The following is a 21,242-nucleotide window of genomic DNA, read 5'->3' as shown; positions in this document are numbered from 1 at the left end:
GGAAAGGGGCTACCGTGCCTGGTTGGGACCACCTGAGGGACAGTCTACGCTCCAGTGTCTCAACTGTGGTGCACCCTCAAGTCTTCAGGGAGCTTCTGAAACATCCAGAAGGCCAAGATCCACCCCAGAGATTCAGATCCAAATAGTCCAGGAGTTTTTAAGGTTCCCCAGTTATTTCTAAAGGGTAACCAGGGGAGAATCCCTTTGTCTCCAGGTATGGAGCAAGGACGTGATTATGGGGAATGCTGCCTCGCTCTCTCCAAAGGGTGGGACGGAGTGACATGGAATTCTAGATGGCATTAATGAATCAGTTGAAGGGGAAAAGTGCCCCTACCATGACTTTAGACGGGCCTAGAGGCAGCCCTCTGTATGCACAGTGGGGGAAGGGGGGAAGGGTGAACTCACTAGTCCAGGTTCCAGAGTGAGCATCTAGCTGTCACTATGTTCTAAGTAATCTCAGAGTCCATCACTGGCCTGAGGAGCCCTGAGTCCTTTCTGCGGGTGAAGCTCACCAGAGCTGAGGGGGAGAATGAGGCAGCAAAGGACTGGGACAGCAGGAAGTGGCAGAGCAGAGCTCGGTCTCATGCAGGAACAGAGGCGAGGGGCTCCCTAGCTCTTCCAAACAGACCCTGACAACCAAGCACTGGATGCCAAGGGAAAGCAGTTTGCCAAATGCACAGACTCTGATCCTCCAGTCCTTCACCCACTCCACAGGGAGGGGACCAAACAGAGACCCCCCAGACTTTCCTCTCCCACCTGGAGGAGTTCTGGGCTTGCCAGCTCAGCTCCTGATGCAGAATCAGTAGGATGGAAAGGGAGAGAGAAGAGAAGAGAACAAAAGTAGGCTCAGGGGCAGGTGGGAGGTTAAGTGTAAGAGACTGTGGGACAGCAGGGGAAATATCCTTGAAGACACAGCCATATTTATACTTTCATGACTATAAAAAATATATTAAAACAATATTTTATGACTATATTGGTAAAAAGACAAACAATCCAGGCTAGATTCATTATTATATATTCATTATTATGATATTCATTTTCCATTCTGATTTTAAAAGAAATTAACATAAATTTTTGGGGGGGTTCTCTTAAAGTTTCATGGGTGGGCCATAGGTATTGTAGGTACTGCATGTAATGAATAAGTCAGCCAAGCTTGAAGGAAATACACCAAAATGTATACCCTCCAGGAGTGCAATTCTGTGTGATTGACCATATTTTTTTCTTGGTTGATCATATTAAGTTTTCTACAATAAACGTGTATAATAAGCAGTAATAAATCATCTAGGACCTCCCACATGCTGGCATGTTCTAAGCACTGTCCGAGTATTAAGTCATTTAACGGCCTCCACAGCCCCAGGAGGTAGGGACTGTTACCACGTCCAGGGACAGAGGCTTTGCCCCAGGAGCATCTGAGCCCAGCACCCCTGCCTCTCATGCCAGTTTGGTCAGGGCCCCGCCTCCCCCCGCCCCCCACCGATGGTCCACACACCTCTGCAGCAGTGGCTCCAGCCACCCTTCGTGGCACTCGCAGTGGCAGTCCAGGAAGGTCAGCACATCGCCCTTGGCCGCGGAAGCCCCCAGCAGCCGTGCCCGCACCAGGCCCTCCCTCTTGTTGGTGCGGATCAGGCGGACCTTGGGCAGCCTGGCCAGCTCGGAGGCCAGGCGTTCCTTCAGGTGCTCTGGGGAGGCAAGCAGGACACCGAGGGTCACCGCCACACATCCCCAGCCGCGTCCTTGCAGGGCCTCCCTGTCCCCAAAAGAAGACTAAGTAGACACGAGCCTCCTTTGCTCTGCACCAGGGACGTCCTCACCGCACCCGGAACCAAGGCTGCAAGCCCCTTGAAGGCCAGGGAGGCTGGGGTGGAGGATTCCAGAACCACCAAACGCTCCCACTCAAAACACATGCACATTGAACTGTACTCCTGAAATGAGTGAATGTGTCATGTGGATGTATCTCAATAAAGCTATTACCTCCCCAAATTACCTTGACTTGTAAACATTTAAATAAAAAGCACAAGAACCATCCAACCACGATTTTTCCAAAAAATCATGTTAATATAAACTTTGTTCATTTATGTTAATTATGCAATACATCATAAAATTTTAATTTATATGGAATTATATTAACATAAATTTTATTTATAATACAATTACGTTAACACAAATTTTCTCAGAAGCACGTTTCAGTTGACACAGTAATACTAATAATAATGGCAGCCAACATGAGAAAGCCTACTGTGCTAATTACGGTCCAAGTGATTCATATAACTCACATGAGTCTTATAACAACCCTATGAGGTAAGTACTACTACTGTCCCCATTTTATGAATGAGAACATTGATGTCAGAGAGGCTAAGTGACGTGCCGAGGTCCCAGACAAGTGAGCTGAGGAGTCAGGATGTGAACCCAGGGACTCTGGCTCAAGTCTACAGGCTTAACGCTGCCTCCAGAGCTTTCTTCTACAGCTGCCCATCCTTGTTAAATCCAAAACTTGTCAGGAGGACATGATTATCCCATTTTGTAAGAGAGGAAATGAGTCCTTAAGAGTTGAAAGGACGTGCCCACAGCTAGAGCTGGCCCCAGGACTCCCAACTCCACACACAGGCTCTGGGACTAGAGGCCCCGATTCATGCCTCTCGATGGGTAGGTGGAGGCAGGTGAGAACCAGTCAGGTAAAATAAAAATGAGAGAATCTCCCCACATCAACATGGGCTTCATCTCAAAGTCCCCCTCAATCATCAGTGAAGGGAAAACTTTGTAAAATGTTCTAAGTTGCTTTGTTGTCTGTGAAATGTTTCCCTAAGTACTCTTGATACTCAAACAAGAAACACAAAACATTCATTGGTTGATTTTTTTTCAACCCTAAATATAACTGCATATAAGCTAATGGCAGGAATAAGGGAGGTGACTTCCCAAGCAAAGCTAATTAGTAGCAGTGCCCAGGGAACACACAGGAAAACTGTGGTGCAGCCACCCAGCACTCATGATGGGTTTGGTCTGCATCAGTTTTCTGTCTGCCTGAACTGTCTTCCCCCATCCTGGAAGGCGCTGACATCCCTCATCTGCTCAGACTGACCCTGCAGGAAGGGTGGGAGGAGGGGGCAGGGCAGGACTCCTCACCTCTAATACACGCTGAGAGGGGCATCCTGCTGGCTTTACAAATTACCACAATGGGGAGGGGAAGTCTTGGCCCCCCACAGTCTTGGCCTTACATTTATGGGAGCACTGAGCTGTACTGGAAGGGGTTCATACTGTATTCCTGTCTGCTGAGCAGCTGCTTGATCCCATAAAGAGAAAATAATCTGATATTTGCTTCTGAATGAATACATTTCTGAAACGTTTTTGGCACTTTGCAGTTTTTTTAATAGTTCATAAAAGCAGAAGTTATCGTTGAACAAGTGCCAGCAATGGGCCAGGCCCTGACGTAGCAAGCTACCGCCTTCATCCCATTTAATCCTCAACAATGACCCTGAAAGGTAAGAATTACTATTATGCCATTTTACAGGGCGGGAAGGCAAGGTTGAAACTGGTTAAGCTCCTTGCTCAAGGCTATACAGCTGCGAAGTGTTGGAGCTGGGATTCTAGGCTATGCGGTGTGACGCAGAACCAGCATCCACACAGACATATTTAAAACAACCCTGGGAGGAAAGGAAATGGAGATGCATGCCTACTATAAGCTGGCTGCTACGTGGGGTTCTGTCCTACACATGATCTCATTTATTCCTCACCACAAGTCTCTGGTATTAGTGTAGATAAACCCATTTACAGATTAGAAACTAAGGCTCAGAAGACAAGTGACTTGCCCAAGGTGCCATGAAGGGTTATGGTAAAGCTCACCTAAGACCCCTGACCCCAGAATTCAGCACCCTGTAGGCTACACTAGGCCTCAACCCCCAGTCTGGCTTGCCTGCTGCCATGGGGAATGCCAGCTGTCCCCTAAGACTCACTCTCCCCATGCTTTTCAGCTGAGCACATGGCCACCCTCCATAGAGACGACGTTCCTAGCCTCCCTCACAGGTAGGGGTGGCCAGGTGACCCTGTTCTACTCAGTGGGACTGAGGGCAACTTCCAGGTGTAGCTCCCAGTCTCCTTGAAACCCTTCTGCTGACGGGAGTGAGCAGGAGGTGAAGACCCAGCGTTGGGCTATGCAGACAGAGGCAGTGCACCATCCTCGAGAAGAAGGAGACTTAGGGCAGGAGGAGCCTGGGCCCTAATAGCGTGGAGGGGCCACACCTGCCCTAGACTATTACCCCAGATTTATGATGTGAGCGAGAAATCAATTTTTATCTCATGTAAATCACTGTTATTTTGAGTCTCTGTGAGAACAGCCCGGCACACCCACCAATTAGGACCTATACACCAGGCTCTGAAATCACAGACCAGTCTCAGAGCCTGAAGCAGCAGATGCCCAATAAGCAGTGGCTCTACCCTGATGGGTGGTCCAGGGGTGGTGATTTGGTTTGAAACAGGCTCTAGCAACCAAGCCCACAGCTCTCCCTCTCGCAGGGCCGTGACATTTCCCCTCACTTAAGCTTAGCTGCCCTCACGTTAGCTAGTGGCCAAAGATGTGCTGGCTGACTACCGCTCGATGGACAGGGCTAACCCCAGCCAGGCAAGGCCACGGCAGCCCCTACGCCCCTCCCCCTTCCATCCATGTCCGCCCCCAACGTCAGCCTTGCTCCACAGGGCAGCACAGTGAGTCCCCAAGACCTAGCGACGTTCCAGCTCTCCCCATAGCCTTCAGGCGGCTCCCAACAGGCTCCTATTTAAGCTAAACCCTTAGATTGGCCTCCGAGGCCCCACCTGATCTGGCCCCCCCACCAGCCTGCAACCTCATCCCCCAGGTCACCCTCCACCAGCCGGTGGTCTGACCTGGAGAATGGCTGCTGTTCCAGCTTCTGCACCTGTTGCTTCTAGCCCAGCCCCTCTCCCCAGACCTTCACTGGGCTGCCTCTGTAGCTTCTGGCTTAAAGGCTACCTCCTCAAAAAGGCCTCCCTGACCTCCACCCGCTAGAGTAGGCCTGGTGCCCAAGCCCCACACACTCTCCTGTTCCCAGTATTCTTTCAGAGCACTTCCTACTCGTGCTATAGTATAGTATCACGTTCCATTATGGTATGCTATGGTATATTGTGTTGTACTACGTGATGCATATATTATGTTATGTTCTTTATATGTTTATTGACCATCTCCACCCACCTCTCTAGAATGTGAGTTTTACGAGAGCAGTGATTTGTCTTGTTTCCCACGGAATCCCCAGAGCCTAGCACACATTCAGCAAACGTTCACTGAATAATAAAGGGCCAGCCTTGGACTGCATGTGAATTGCTGGATCCCAGGTCACTGGTTAGGTCTGTAGGGACAACAACCACCCTTTCAATGGAATGTCTCTCCCTGGCTTCAGTTCTGTCTAGGCTGCCCCTTTTTGATCTCATCCCAAACTCAACATGTTCAAGGCCAAATGCCCCCCTTCCCCTGCCAGACCTGCCCCTCCTGCCCTAAATGGCTTTTCTAGCTCTGGGATCGCATCACGCTTCACCAGGAGACCCAAGCCGGAAGCCCGAGGGTCCGCCTCACACCTCAGCTAGTTTCTGGGCCTGTGGATGCCACCTCCCAGGGATCCCTCCTCCCACCCGCCTGCCCTGCCCTCCCACCCGACTCCAAGCTTCCATCTCCCACCTGGCCACCTCCACAGCCCCCTGGCCTCCCTGCAGAGCTCCCTAGTACCCCATTCTCCACACTCCAGCCTAGAGGGATTCCCCAAAGGGCAAAACTGGTCTCCTGCTTGAAATTCTGCCTTGGCTCTCCCCGCCCTCAGGACAAAGCCCCAACTCCTCGGCCTCGGGTCGAAGGCCTGAGCCCTCTCCCCCCACCCCACCCCCGCTCCTCTCTTGCTACTCACTGCAGCAGCTGGCCCTCCGTCTTTCCTGAACTACTTGCAGATCCTACACAGTCCACACAGCACTGCACCTCTAAGCCTTTCCATATTCTGTGCCCTCCACTTGAAACGCCTCCATCCACCTTTGCTGTCTGCAAACCCAGCCTTCAAGATTAAGGTCAACCATCCCCTCCTGAGCACCCAGGCGGGGTGAGTCCCGTAGCAACGTGTGGTAGAGCCCTCTGCCATCACGTTTGCCTCCCCCCACCTGGCTCTGAACTCCCTGAGGGGAGAGGCCAGGCACAGAGGGGTGCAGGAAGCCTTTCCTTCCAGGCCTGTTCTATATGTTCCACGTCACACTCTCGCCTCCCAGGCACAGCCACAGAAGGGCAGGCTCTTCCAAGAGCCCATGTCAGGGGCTCACCTCGATCGCTGTAGTCATCTACAAGGATAACTTCTTCTAGCAGGGTGTCTGGGGATGTCTCGAGGACGCTGTAAACTGTCCGAAGGAGAGTTGACCAGGCTTCATTATAAAATGTTATGATGACAGATGTCATGGGCAATTGATCGTAATTGTATTTCTTCTCTTTGCACCTGCGAACACAACACAACTTCAGGAATCAAGACCCCACTGTTGACTGTAGGTACCAGGCCCAGGCTGGTGCTGGGGATGGAGTGATGAAGGGGACGTAGGTCACGGTCCTGGGGCCTCCCCCTGGGGAATGGCAAATAGCTGCTGGGATCTTCCAGAGTCCCCTGTGTTCCATTAGGAGACCCAGCAGATTCTTTAAAAGGTTTTAAATACTTAACGAGCTTGAACTGCAGATGCTGTTTTTAAGCTTTAAAGCAATTTTCAGATTTGTGCAACATGCAAACTCAGCAGAATCAGAAGGGAGGGGGACTGTCACCTTTCCCCGCCCAACAGCTCTCCCATCTGTCCACGCCTTTCCAATCCCACTGAGGCCTTTGCTCAGACTGCGCCCTTTCCTCCCTTTCCTGCTTGGCACGCTCTCTGTCCTCTTTCAAGAACTCACCCCGCCTTCTCTGGAAAAGCCTGGGGACACCTGTGTGGGGCAGGTGCTTGCCCTTCCTTGCTCCTACAGCACCTTGCCCACGTCTCCGTTTCAGCAGGTGTCACTCTCCGTGCTCCAGAACTCACCACCACTTGAATCTCCCCCTACCTTCTCCCAGCATCTTTCCTACTCTGCATCCCAGCAGGGGCTATGCTTTCAAAGGTGATGCACTGAATGCATAAACTGGAACCATGGCTAGGATGTATGAACATTCCAGGAAGGGCTCTGCAGAGAACACTGACTACCCCCCAGCCCTCATACCACTGCCACCACCCACCCTCCCGTTCCATTCTGTGGCAGTCTCGTGGTGAGGGGGGCGCTGAGCCCACCCATCTCTCTGGGGTTAGGGCTTGGCTGACAGTGATAAGAACCATTTAGCTCCCTCTTTCTTTGGTAGGGTTTTCTGTACTTTGCACAGAAGGTTCCAGGTTGACACAGAATTCTCTCCTCAGAGTAATGGATGACAAACTCCCAGTGTCATCCCAGGGAGTAGGCAGTGCCTGGAAATTAGGACATGGCTGACAGCAAGATAGGGGAGGAACAGAAACCCACAAGGGACACCAGAAGGACCATGGTTTGAAGGCTGGCCTGGCTAAAGGCCAGACCAAGGGATGGGGTGGAAATGCGAGAAGAAGATAAATGTTGAAGACTGGCCAGCCTCTGGGGGCAGTAAGGGAAGGTCTTACAGATAAGCTAAGTGCAAGATCAAAGAGATGGAGAACCAAGCAGGGTGAGGGGTGAAACCAACATCTATTGACTATCTACCACGTGCCAGGCACTGTAGCAGTGGGCCCTGTATCAGTCAGTCATCGATCATTTCCTGATCACCTACTATGTGCCAGATAGGCAAAGCCCCTGCTTCCCAGAGCTTACAATCAGGGAGACAATAATCAAATAAGCAAACAGATCAATAATTTCAGAAAGTTAGGGTGCTATGAAGAAAAGGAGGGGGATGAAAGAGAGAGCAACTACGGAGGGGGGTAGGAAGGGGGAACGGAGGCAACCACAGAACAGGTAATCAGGGAGGGCCCCTCCAGGAGGTGACATTTAGCATGAGGCCTGAATAATGAGGGACCCAGTCCCACAAAGGGCAGAGGAAAAGCCTTTTGTGTACACAACTTATTTCATTTTTTTTCCTTTTATTTTATTATGAAAATTTTCAAACATGCAAAAAGTAGAGAGAACAGTATAAGAAAGTCCTGTGAACCCTTCACCTAACTTCAGTGGTCCTTAACACATGGTCTTGATTCATCTTTGTCTTCACCCACTCCCCCCATCCCAGACTATTTTTAAGCAAAACCCAGCATACCACAGCATCCATAAATATTTCAATATATTTATCTAAGAGATAAAGATTCTTTTCATAATGAACACAATATCATTGTAACACTTTAAAAGTTAGCAATTCCTTAGTGCTATCATATCTCCAGTCTATAAGCTTTCATCAAAATTAATGGTGTGTCTTCCAATGGTTGGAAGACACACCATTCTCTTATGAACCAATAAGAAAGACAAATGCTACCAATCATAACTGCAGGATGCTCTGATTTTAAGAGACATCCTAATTTCAGAAATGTTTAAATATTTTTTTTAAAGTGCCTTAGAGGGCTTCCCTGGTGGTGCAGTGGTTGAGAGTTCGCCTGCCGATGCAGGGGACATGGGTTCGTGCCCCGGTCCGGGAGGATCCCACATGCCACGGAGCGGCTGGGCCCGTTAGCCATGGCTGCTGAGCCTGTGCGTCCGGAGCCTGTGCTCCGCAACAGGAGAGGCCACAACAGTGAGAGGCCCGCGTACCGCAAAAAAGAAAAAATAAAGTGCCCTAGAACAGCAGTCCCCAACCTTTTTGGCACCAGGGACCGGTTTCGTGGAAGACAATTCTTCCACGGATGGGGGACGGGGGGTGTGTGGAGATGGTTCGGGCGGTAATGCAAGCAATGGGGAGCGGCAGATGAAGCACCGCTCACTCCCCTGCTGCTCACCTCCTGCTGTGTGGCCCGGTTCCTAACAGGCCCGTGGTTTGGGGACCCCTGCCTTAGAGGGAATTTCCTGGTGGTCCAGTGGTTAGGACTCTGCACTGTCACTGCCAAGGGCCCAGGTTCAATCCCTGGTCAGGGAACTAAGATCTCACAAGCTGCACCACGTGGCCAAACAAAAGAAAAAAAATGCCTTAGAATCGATGAAATGTAGTACTTTATTTCACTCTCAAAACCTCTTCCTATGTTAGCATTTACTCTTCCTATTTTAAAGACAAGTCTGAGAGGCAGGGTAGCCTGGACAGTTCTCAGAGCGCCTGCAAGTGTGTATGTACTTGGGTGAGCTCCTTGTGTCCCTGTGCGATCTTGTCACAGGGTTCTGGCTCGTGCCTTTGACCCTGCGGGAGGCTCAGGTGGGCCATCAGAATCTAAATAAAGATCCCTACATCCCCTCTCCTCAACCAGCCCTCCCTCCTACCAAGAAACAGGCAATTTCTCCTCTCATCCCTCTCAGGGTCTTCTACGTAGCTCCAGGTCCCTTTTCCTAAGTGCCAGGACAGTTTCTGTAGAGGGCTCCGAGGCTACCCAGGCAGCAGCCCAGGCTCTGCCGTCACTGGGGTGGCCTTGCCACATGAATAGGCTTATCTGAGAGTCTCTGAGAGGGGCTAGCTCTTCTCAGCCCCCTTTACATTCTCATGCCTGCTTCATCTGTAGGCTGGAGGCATGACCACGCTGGTGCCCTGAAGCGATAAGGCATTCCCACCAGCCCTAGCCAGCAGGACCTGAATTCTTGGACACGCTGGTCTTCTGAATCACGGAAGTGGTTACTTAGCACTGTGCTCCACAGAGGGGAGTCCAGCCCATACTCAAGGGGAGGAGAATTAGGCTCCTTCTTTTAAAGCGAAGACTATCAAAGAATTTGTAGGTATATTTTAAAACCACCACACATGAACAGAATGCAGCAGGAGTAACAGTATGTGGCTTCTAAGACCAGGTCATAAGACAATGAAGGTTCCTCTTTGTTCCCTCCCATGGACCACCCATTCTGGGGAAAGCCAGCCACTATGAAGTGAGGACACTCAAGTGTCCCATGAAGAGATCTATGTGGAGAGGAACTGAGGCTTCTGACAGCCAGGACAGCCCAGATAGACTTTCCAGCATATTATGGGCCATCCTAAAAGCAGGTCCTCCAGCCTCAACAGCCCCAATCAAACCTTGAGATGACAAAAACCCCAGGTAGCATTTTGACTACAATCTCATGAGAGATTCCCAAGCCAGACCACTCAGATAACGCACTCACAAATCCCTGACCCACAGAAATTATGCGAAATAATAAACGTTTATTGCTGTTTTAAGTCATTAAGTTTTATGGTCACACATACACTGAATAAATTGCAAGGAAACTATCAGACAGGCCTGAATTGACATTTTATAAACCAACAGGCCTGTACTCTTCTAAAAAACGTGACTGTCCTAAAAGACCATGAGAGTCTGAGGAACCATTTCAGACTAAAGGAGACTAAAGAGGCAGGACAACTAAATGTCCTACTTGATTCTCAATTAGATACCGGGTAAGGAAGAAAAAAGTTGCTCTAAAAGTTGGGACAGCTGGAAACATCTGATATTGTATAAATTTCCTGAATTTGATAACTACCTTCATGGTATCATGAGAGAATGTCCTTGTTTTTAGAAAATACACACTGAAGTAACAAAGGATAAAAGATTATCATATCTGTAACTTATTCTCAAATGTGTATAATAATATAGGATACATATAGAAAGAGAAAAATTAAGTAAATGTGGCAAAATAATGAGTGGGTCTAGGTGAAGGATATAGAGGATTTTGGCTATTCTAGCAAATTTTCTCTAGGTTTGAATTTTTCAAAATTAAAAGTTTAATACAAAAAGAAGAAAAGAAAATTTTTAATGTTGCAAAGGGTGTACCCAAACACCAAGCCAATTCTGACCTACACGTATCTCAATCTTAGTGGCCCTGTCCAAGGCCCTCTCCTTTCTCATTCATTCCCACTTCTACCAAAACAGCTGCCCTCTGAGGATGTGGAGAAAACGGAACCCTTGTATACTGTTGCTGGGAATGTAAGTTGGTGCAGACTGTGGAAAACAGTATGGGCATTCCTCGAAAAACTAAAAATAGAACTACCATATGACCCAGGAATTCCATTCCTGGGTATATGTCTGAAAAAAGCCAAAAACACTAATTTGAAGATACATGCACCCCAAATATTCATAGCACCATTATTTACAATTGGCAAGATATGGAAGCAACCTAAGGGTCCATTAACAGATGAATAGATAAGAAGATGTGGCAGATATATACAATGAAATACTACTCAGCCATAAAAAAGAACAAAATTTTGCTATTTGCAGCAATGTGGATGGACCTGGAGGGCATTATGCTAAGTGAAATAAAATAAGTCAGAGAAAGACAAATACTATATGATATCACTTATATGTAGAGTCTAAAAAATACAACAAACTAGTGAATATAACAAAAAAGAAGCAGACTCACAGATACAGAGAACAAACCAGTGGTTATCAGTGGTGGTGGGGGGTGCAAATTATTGGACGTAAGATAGACTCAAGGATGTATTGTACAACATGGGAAATATAGCTAACATTTTGTAATCAATCTAAATGTAAAGTAACCTTTAAAATTTGTATAAAAAATCTGAAAATTTTTTAAATTTTAAAAATAGAACAAAATAAAATGAAAAAGAATAAAAAATCAGAGACAAAAATTTTTTTAATTAAAAGAATGTTGATGAAACCAAAAACAAAAAACAGTTGCCTTCCTCCAAATATATGTTAGAGCAAATGGAAAACACACACATATTTCTCTTGAGTACTAGACAGGGTGCATAGAAAAGCCACCATAGCCCACTAGAAGCATCAGAAAGAATTGCTTATACTACATGAAAAAAAAGTGTTTTTGTGAAACTAAAAATAAAGATTTTTTTAATCTTTAAAAACAAGGTAAAGCTAAAATTTAGTTTCACATATGCACCAGTCCAAAGAGAAATGAGTAGAAATAAGGACAATGAGGTTTTCAAACATGAAATTTATTCAATTTAAAGAACTGTCCTTTAGTTTGAAATCACATCCTTACTGTTCTGGATTAAAATTTATTTCTTCTCATGATGGGAGTAAATAGGAGAGCAGGACAAGCTCTGTTTGACCAAATAGAGTTGGGACTGTATGTCAGCCCCTCCTCAGTGTTTTTGTTTATGTGTTTTCACTGCTGTGCAAAATCCAGAAGTTCAAGGGCACTGTTCTCAAATGTCCAGGTGGGCTATTTGTGTGCTCTTAGATTACAAGATACCAATTTAGCAATATACACTCAGAGCTTTCATTTTTTTATTATTAAACATTTTTTTTTTTGGCCACGCTGCACTGCATATGGGATCTTAGTTCCCCAACCAGGGCCCTCAGCAGTGAGAGCTTGGAGTCCTAACCACTGGCCCGCCAGGGAATTCCCTACACTCAGAGCTTTAAAATGTTCCTCTTCTCATTCACCTCATATCAATACATCTAAGAATTTCTCACCCAACTGAATAATCAGAGATACCCTGAAGGAGGCTTGTCGTAAGTATTTTTTTTGGTAACGTTATTTGTAATAGTGAAATTCTGTAAACAATTTAAATGTCGGAGGATAAACGTTCATGGTTGCATGAAGAAACACTATATGGCCATCCAAAGCCATGTTTTCAGAGAATATTTAGCAATAAAAAAAGGATGACCACACTCTGACGTTTAATCAGAAAAGCAGGGTACAGATCTATAAACAGCATCATGTCAGTTCTTCAAACAACAAAGTCTGTGTGCATGCGCTCACACATAAACAGTAAACAATAGAAAGAAATATGCCAAGAATGTTAACAATAGTGATCTCTGAGCAGTGGGATTATCACTAATTCTTATTTAATTCTTTATATTTTTCTGCATTCTAAAATTGTTCTATAGGGCTCCCCTGGTGGCGCAGTGGTTAAGAATCCGCCTGCCAATGCAGGGGACATGGGTTCGAGCCCTGGTCCGGGAAGATCCCACATGCCACGGAGCAACTAAGCCCGTGCGCCACAACTACTGAGCCTGTGCTCTAGAGCCCGCGTGCCACAACTACTGAAACCCATGCGCCTAGAGCCATGCTCTGCAACAAGAAAAGCCACTGCAATGAGAAGCCCATACACCACAACGAAGAGTAGCCCTGCTCACCACAACTAGAGAAAGCCCATGCGCAGCAACAAAGACCCAACTCAGCCAAAAATAAATAAAAATAAAAATAAATAAATTTATTAAAAAATAATAAAATAAAAAAGTTCTATAATGAACATGCATCATTTTTATAATCACAAGAAAGATATTTAAAATGCTGAATCATATTTCTTTAGCTTCCCATAGCAAATGTCTTCACTGAGTAATATTTAACATTCTGCCCTCTCCTATTTTGTTGTTGGCATGATACAGTTTCTCCTTTGTTCTTTAAAATATCACTTTACAATAGCCAAGACATGGAAGCAACCTAAATGTCCATCGACAGATGAATGGATAAAGAAGATGTGGTGTACACACACACACACACACACACACACACACACACACACATATAATGGAATACTACACAGACATAAAAAAGCATAAGATAGGGCTTCCCTGGTGGCGCAGTGGTTGAGAGTCCGCCTGCCGATGCGGGGGACACGGGTTCGTGCCCCGGTCCGGGAGGATCCCACATGCCGCGGAGCAGCTGGGCCCGTGAGCCACAACTACTGAGCCTGCGCGTCTAGAGTCTATGCTCCGCAACAAGAGAGGCTGCGATAGTGAGAGGCCCGCGCATCGCGATGAAGAGTGGTCCCCGCTTGCCACAACTAGAGAAAGCCCTCGCACAGAAACGAAGACCCAACACAGCAAAAATAAATTAATTAATTAATAAACTCCTACCCCCCCCCAAAAAAAAAGGCATAAGATAATGCCATTTGCAGCAACATGGGTGGACCTAGAGATTACCATACCAAGTGAAGTGAGTCAGAAAGAGAAAGACAAATACCATATAATATCACTTATATGTGGAATCTAAAATATGACACAAGTGAACTTATTTACAAAACAGAAACAGACTCACAGATACAGATAAAAAATTTATGGTTACCGAAGGGGGAAAACAGGTGAGGGAAGGATAAATTAGGAGTTTGGGATTAGCAGATATAAACTACTATAAATAAAATAGATAGACAACAAAGTCCTACTGTATAGCACAGGGAACTATATTCAATATCCTGTAATAAACCAAAATGGAAAAGCATATATATATATATATATATATATATATATATATATATATAAAACTAAATCACTTTGATGTACACCAGAAAGTAACACAGCATTGTAAATCAACTATACTTCAATTGAAGAAAAAAAGAAGATAAAACCTCCTTTAAAAGCATTCTCCTTCATGAAGTTCAATATATCCTTCCTGAATATCTCTAAATTTGCTTCCAGGAAAAACACTTTCCCCTTCTCCTGGGTGATAAAAAGCTGTGCATCCTTCCATTAGGCAAGGGCAGCTATTCATCACTCAGGGTTCCACTTCTGCATAGGAGATAAAAGAGAGCTCAGAACCAAATTCACTGCTAAATCATAGTAAGCCATCCTTTCCTTAACTTTCTGGTATAATCCATGTGCTTTGTAAGGGCAGGGGCTAAAGTGTGTTTTTCTCTGTATTTTCTGCATGCTTTGCACTGTACCTAGTAATAATAGTAACATTTATTAGTGCCTACTACATGATAGGCAGTGTGCTAAGCATTCTACATGCATTATTCCCTTTAGCCTTCATAACAACCCTACTGGGTGCGGACTACCATAATCTCCACCAGTACAATATGTCTATGTATTTTATGGATATGAATGAATGGGTGTGGCAAATACTTCCAGATCTTCTTTTATATTATATTTAGGTTATCACATAAACATCTTTAAAAAAATGAAAATTCATATCCTTTGGAGAACAGGCCAGGGAGGTCATAATACACATAGGTGTGTTTTATTGGCTCAGAATGCTTTCTCCTTTCTTCATCTTACTGCACTTTGCTCTTTCAGGAACCGTGCCTCCTGGACTCTCAAGCTGTATGGTTTGTGCAGGGCTGGACACACACACACACACACACACACACACATGCATACATACAATGTGTGTGCACACACTTGTGTATACATACGCACATATACACACCCCTCTGGGAAGGTCACATGTCCCAGGCCTGACCAATCAACATTTTCCTGATGAAATCAGTTGAGTCCCTGTATTCAGGGCCCAGAATAATCTGAACCCAGTTCTAATCCCAGACTTTTCTGTCATAGAAGTCAATATATTTTCTTTTATATTTAAGTCAGTTTGCATTGAGTTTTCAGTCACTTTCAACCAAAGAACCCTAACTAATAGAGAAAATAAGTCTTTTTTTAAAGTGAATATAGGACTTTCACTCAAGGCAGTATGAAAGTATGGGAACGCCTCTTGGTACAGGACACCCAAAAAATTCTTGATAAAAATACTTAAAAAAAATCTTTTAAATGCATGGATCAGCTTACAAAAAAGTAAAAGAAGTCCTCGGAGTACAGGAACAACAAGGAAATCTACGAACCTGGATATTAGAGATATCAGACAGAGCATAAAATAAGTATGCTGACTATGCTTAAATAAATAAAAGAGGACCTCAAATGAATGACAAAGAAACAAGAATGACAGGCAAATTTAACTCAGTATAGACATCTCACAGGAATGAGCAAGCCAGGGGACAGTGGAATACTATCTTCAAATGCCAAACTATCAACCTGGAATAATATACCCAACCAAACAATTTTTTGAGAACAAGAGCAAAATAAAAACATTTTCAGATAAATAAAACTGAGTGTTTACAACAATAACCTTGTCCACAGCAAGAAATACATGATATATTTCAGGAACAAGAAAAGAATCCCAGAAAGATCTGAGATCCAAAGATGACCATTCAGGAAAGAATGATGGGAAGAAGAAATGGTAAATGTGTGGATAAATGTAAACAAATACTGCATTTTAAAAAATGTCTAATGTGTTGGTTTAAAAAGCAAGACAGGGCTTCCCTGGTGGCGCAGTGGTTGAGAGTCCGCCTGCCGATTCAGGGGACACGGGTTCGTGCCCTGGACCAGGAAGATCCCACGTGCTGCAGAGCGGCTGGGCCCGTGAGCCATGGCCGCTGAGCCTGAGCGTCTGGAGCCTGTGCTCTGCAACGGGAGAGGCCACAACAGTGACAGGTCCGTGTACCACAAAAAAAAAAAAAAAAAAAAAAGGCAAGACAGAATTAAAATAGTGGAGTAAAATGACATACAAATTGGGAAAGAAGGTGATCAATGTTAAAGCATTCTAGTATCCATAGTTATGGATTATCTTTAGACTTTTTTCAGTTAAATATATACTTTCAAATTTACCACTAAAGATTGGAAATAGATAACTGCCAAATTAATAGAGAAAAATGGAACCAGAAGGTTCTATCAATTCAAAAAGCAGTATGGAAAAAAGGGAAAAAACATAGAAAAAGCATAACCAATAGAAAGCATAAGTAAGACGGCATAATCAAACACTAAAGTATCAGTAAGCACAGTAAGTATAAATGGACGTAACTATCTAGTTAAAGTCAAAGACTGTCAGTCTGGATTTTTTTTTTTAATGACAACACAAAATCCAGCAACATGCTAATTAGAGACATTCCTAAAAGCTAAGGTCACAGAAGTGAAAGTAAAAGGATGGGAGAAGGTATCATGAAAACTCTAATCAAAAGGAACATGTTCTGTAGACTTAAAGTACTGATTCAAAGAAAGGACGTCACTCTGACAACCACAAGATGGGTCTAGTAAAAACTAATAAAATAGCCTCAGTTTACAACCTTGTTGGGGAAGCAAAGAAACATCAGTCTAATCTCCACACCATGTGTGATGTTTCTCCAAAGAAACAGACAAGCAGGCTACCTCTCTGCAAAAAGAGAAATCTTAACCAACTCCCTCCTGCCAACCCCAGCAAGACACAAACACTTTCTTTGCTGAATTACCTATTTAGAGCTATTTTGAGACTCTTTGCCATCCTAGCACCCAAGTCCTAGTCCTTAAACTCGGATACACACTCTGCAACTATAGCACTAATACGGCTAAAACCAGAGCAAGCGTTCAGGAAATGCAAACACCTGTGTGTATTATTTATTTACACACTTTTCTAACCAGCGGTTCACAACTCCTTGGCAGTGGCAGAGAACAGCTGATGTTCACATGCGTGGCATCCCCATACATGTGCGGTGGAAATGCACAGCCTCAAGGGCGCTGTCACTCCACCTTTCTCTCCTGCTAAAGAGGTCAGAATGCAAATGAGAATAACAGTATAGGATTATCTCAAGGCTTCCCTTATCTATGAAAACTAAAACTTCCTGTAAGTATTGGTATGTGATTAGCCACCATCCACTTGTGACACACCTTGTAACTGACTGTGATGTCACCACGTGTTTCATCTGCACTTGACCTGTCATCAATCCCCACTTTGTCTAATTCTGGTATTCTCCCACACCCTCAAAAGCACCCACCCTTAATCTTTGGCGTGAGAAGTCCAAAGGCTCTAAGCCAGTAGCTTTCAACACTAGTTGCACATCAGCCTCAGCCTAGGCCCTACCCACCAAAACTCTATTTAATCATTCTGGGGAAGATCCCTCACATAATTTTTCAAAGTTCCCCAAGGCCACAAACCCAGCTATCTGGCTCCCCACTTTGGCCTGCTGCCATCTCACAATGAAAGTTCCCTGTCCTTGCTAGACTAAAATGAGATGGTATTTGTGAAAGAGTTTTGCAAACCCTATACTTACTATACTACCATGCAAGAATTCCTTGTCATCCTCCTCCTCCTCCTTTTCCTCGATTCAGTGCCATAACTAATAGAAAAAAAGCGATGCACTAATCTACTGGCATGTGAATTATTAGCCTCACAGAAGGGCCAGGGTCTACACCAAGTCTTGAGGAATTAGAGTCAATACTTCAAAGTGTCTCTATTAGCTACCAAGGCTTGCAGATGCCAGAAGAACCAAGCCAAACAGTCCCTTGCCTATGATAACACATTTATCCCCTGTAGTGCAGACTTTGGTTAAAAACGTGTGTGGGCCTTTGTACATACTCATGTCTGAATATGTTCTCACCCACTTACCCGTGTGTATCTTTTTCAGAATCTATTTCTATACCTGGTAAAGTCTAGAAGGATACACAGCAAAATGTTAATAGTGGTTCTTCCCAGGATGGTAGGTTTATGGGTGATCTTTTTTTTTTTTTTTTTTTTTGCTTCTCTGTATATGCAAACTTTTCTAGAGTGAACATGTATTGCTCTTATAATTAAAATTAATAGATAAATAATTGCCTCCATCTCAAAAGGGAGGAGGGAATAAAAGATGTGGGTTCTAGATCAGCTCTGCCCCAGATATGTGTGTTACCTTGGGGGCATGGCTTTTCCTCTCTGGTTAGACTGGATGCTCCCTCAGGACCTTCCCTCCTATGACATTCAAGGATCCTAACCACACCTCTGCTTATTAATTAGTTCCAACCCTCCCCCTCACCCAGGACCCCGACTGTGAACTCATAATCCGCCATTCTGGTTTGTCAGGCTAAATCTCAAGACCTTATTAGGTCCTCACGCCCGTATGAACTATAATAAAAGTGAGTCTTTGTGAAAGGCCTCGACACTACTGGCTACATCTAAGTTATACCTCAAGGCCTGGCTGGGCTGAGAGAGACACAGATGGAGCTCACCTCTCTCTCTAGGCAAGAATGACCCAACAGGCCTTGATGCAGGAATTAAAGACAGGAGGCATTCACACTCCTTATCACGCTGGGTTTGGATTAACTTCCCAGGGTCATTGCAATAGCAGGATCTATAAGCAAATCCTGATAGGACACAGGGCAGCTGTGTCACCATGGAGATGGGACACCATAAGCCCCACAGGTCACCCACAATGTTTCAAAGAGACTTCACAACCTGGGACAACAGAGGAAGTTGGAACCCGGAAAAGAAAAACTTTATGACCAATCCCTGGATGACTCTTAAAAGCAACCTCCTGAGTGTATTGTTGGCAACAGGGAAGGCAGAAAAAACTAATAAGAACTGAGTACACAGTGTGTTCCCAGGTGTTAGGTGTTTTATTAACTCCTAGGTTGTGTTATTTCTACTCATCCCCTATTTTGCCGATAGGGAAACTGAGACTCAGAGAGGCTAGATAAGTTGGCCGACATCACAGAGCTGATGAGCAAAAGAGCCACGATTTTATTTCACACGAGCTGGGTCTGAACCCTGAGTCTGACCTGAAAGCTTCCCCTAGACCTTGCCTCAGTGAGCACCCTTGGTGTTTCAAGGAGATAAACATATATTCAGCCATTTGGCTGAAGAGGAGGAACTACCACCAACCCCAACAAACAAAGCTCGACTCAAAAAGATAAACAGTGAAAATGCCTAAGGTAAAAGCATAGGCTAGGCATGAGCAGATCCTGAAAAACAGCAGAGACAGTGAGGTGAAAATCCATTCAAACTTTGCCAGTGAGGGCAGAGGTGGGGCCTCCTCCTGCAGACATTCCTGCTCGCTCTGACCAAGGATGCACAGAGCAGTTGCCTAAAATCCTGAAATCAGCACAGTCCCCCAAGGCCAGTTCCACCACTTTCCAGCTGTGGGGCCTTGGGTGAGTCACCTGACCTCTCTGGGCCAATTTCCACACCTGTAAAGCAGGAGGGACAAGGAGCAGGGAGGAGTGGCAGACACCTGGTACATACAGGAGGCTGCCCACTTGGCTCCAGAACCCCCTCTCTGAGCCCTCTTTCCCTCAAAGTCTTTAAGGAGGGGTCTCCAGCAGGGACCTGGAAGATCCCTACCAAAAGAGGAAAGGAGATAGAAGGCCAGGAGGGCCAATTTCCACCTGCCAGCTTGTTCCCTTCTTACCTAAGCAGTGGGTACAACCCCTCCAGACAGCAGCTCCAACAGGAATTAGGCCTCTGCCCACACAGGTTCCAGGGCTGTGTCACCCACAGGAGTGAGCTCTGCTGGACCACAGCCAGAAGGAGCCCTTCCCAGCAGCCACTCCTTCCTGACTTCCTCCACTTAAAGGTCAGGAGTCCAACTCCCAAAGAGAGGGCAAGGAGGCTTGCGGCTTCAGACTTGCCCTTCCAGGCACCTTTCATCTCACCTGCCCGGTGGGCCCTCCCTCCTGGTTGATCCAAGGGCCCTGGTGCACACAGGTAAGTGAATGAAGCCTGTCTCGAACCCCACAGGTCCTTAGCTTTGCCAAAGCAGGACATTACAGGCGTAACTGGACTGGGGGTGCCTTTGGACCCAGGAAGGGCACCCAAAGGGTCTCATCTGAAACCTGTCTGTAGATTTGTCAATTTCTGAGATTTTTCTATTTTCATTTTTTAAAACTTTCTCCCCCACCCCGCAGTATGAACACTTCCACTGCCCACTTCCGAGTGACTCAATAAGACGCGAGATCCCCAGGTCTTTCGAGACCCCGGTTCCACCTTGCCACTTCACAGCTGCAGAAACTGAGGCCCGGGGACTCCGAGGGCGGTGCTTCTCCCGCCACCTGGGGACTCACAGAGGGTTCCAGCGCTCGGGCAGGCGGCGGTGCAGCGAGATGCGGTCGCTGAGGTAGATGTTGATCTGGTAGAGCCGCACGCTCTCCTCCTGCAGCCGCAGCTCTTCGCCCTGCAGCCGCAGCCGCACTGCCTCGCCTCGCGCGCCCAGAGCGTCCTCCCGCACCGGCGGCCGCGGCAGAACCGGGTCTCGCCGCCCAGAGCGCGGGGTGCGTGGGAGTCCTGGCTCGGCCGTCCCGGCCCCGCGCCGCGCCCGCAGCACCGAGCCCAGCCCGGCCAGCGCCACCAACGCCAGCAGTACCAGCAGCGCCTCCCGGCTGCGCCGTAGCCCTCGCGGGCAGCGCCTCCGCGCCGCGCGCCCCCACATGCGCCCGCCAGCTGCGGCCAGCGCCCGGCGCGCCCCGAGGCGGTGGCGCAGCCAGCGACCCGGATCCCGGAACCGGCGCGCCGCCCCGCCCCCGGCCCGCCCCACCTGCGCCCCGCCCCCTTCTCGCCCCGCCTGCCCGCCGAAGGGGCAAACTTTTACAGGGTCCTCAGGAGGGCTCGCTGAGACGTGCACCTTCTTGGTGGGCTGTGTGCTTTATTAAAAAGGTAACGGCCGTAAAGCCCTCAGCTCAGCGCCTGGCAAGTCGTAAGCGCTCCGTAAATGTTGGCCGAATGCGCTGTGCAGGGC

The 21,242-nt window shown here is 46.6% G+C and overlaps 1 protein-coding gene across 1 annotated transcript in view; it reads right to left on the bottom strand.

The window, feature by feature from the left end:
• GALNT12 (polypeptide N-acetylgalactosaminyltransferase 12) overlaps positions 1 to 21,022 on the bottom strand; it is a 47,603-nt gene extending 26,581 nt beyond the window's left edge. Inside the window, exons 1-3 of the mRNA XM_079707076.1 lie at positions 20,572 to 21,022; positions 6,301 to 6,470; positions 1,490 to 1,679 (exon numbers count right to left, since the gene is read on the bottom strand). Coding sequence (XP_079563202.1) covers positions 1,490 to 1,679; positions 6,301 to 6,470; positions 20,572 to 20,936 — 725 coding nt within the window. The 5' untranslated portion in view covers positions 20,937 to 21,022. The remainder of the gene's footprint in view (positions 1 to 1,489; positions 1,680 to 6,300; positions 6,471 to 20,571) is intronic.
• Between the last annotated feature and the right edge of the window lie 220 nt (positions 21,023 to 21,242).

This window comes from Hyperoodon ampullatus, assembly GCF_949752795.1.
Source record: "Hyperoodon ampullatus genome assembly, chromosome: 6".
In the NCBI taxonomy this organism is placed as follows: Eukaryota; Metazoa; Chordata; class Mammalia; order Artiodactyla; family Ziphiidae; genus Hyperoodon; species Hyperoodon ampullatus.
The sequence above is the reverse complement of the archived record's forward strand: the minus strand, read 5'-3'. Positions and strand labels throughout refer to the sequence as shown.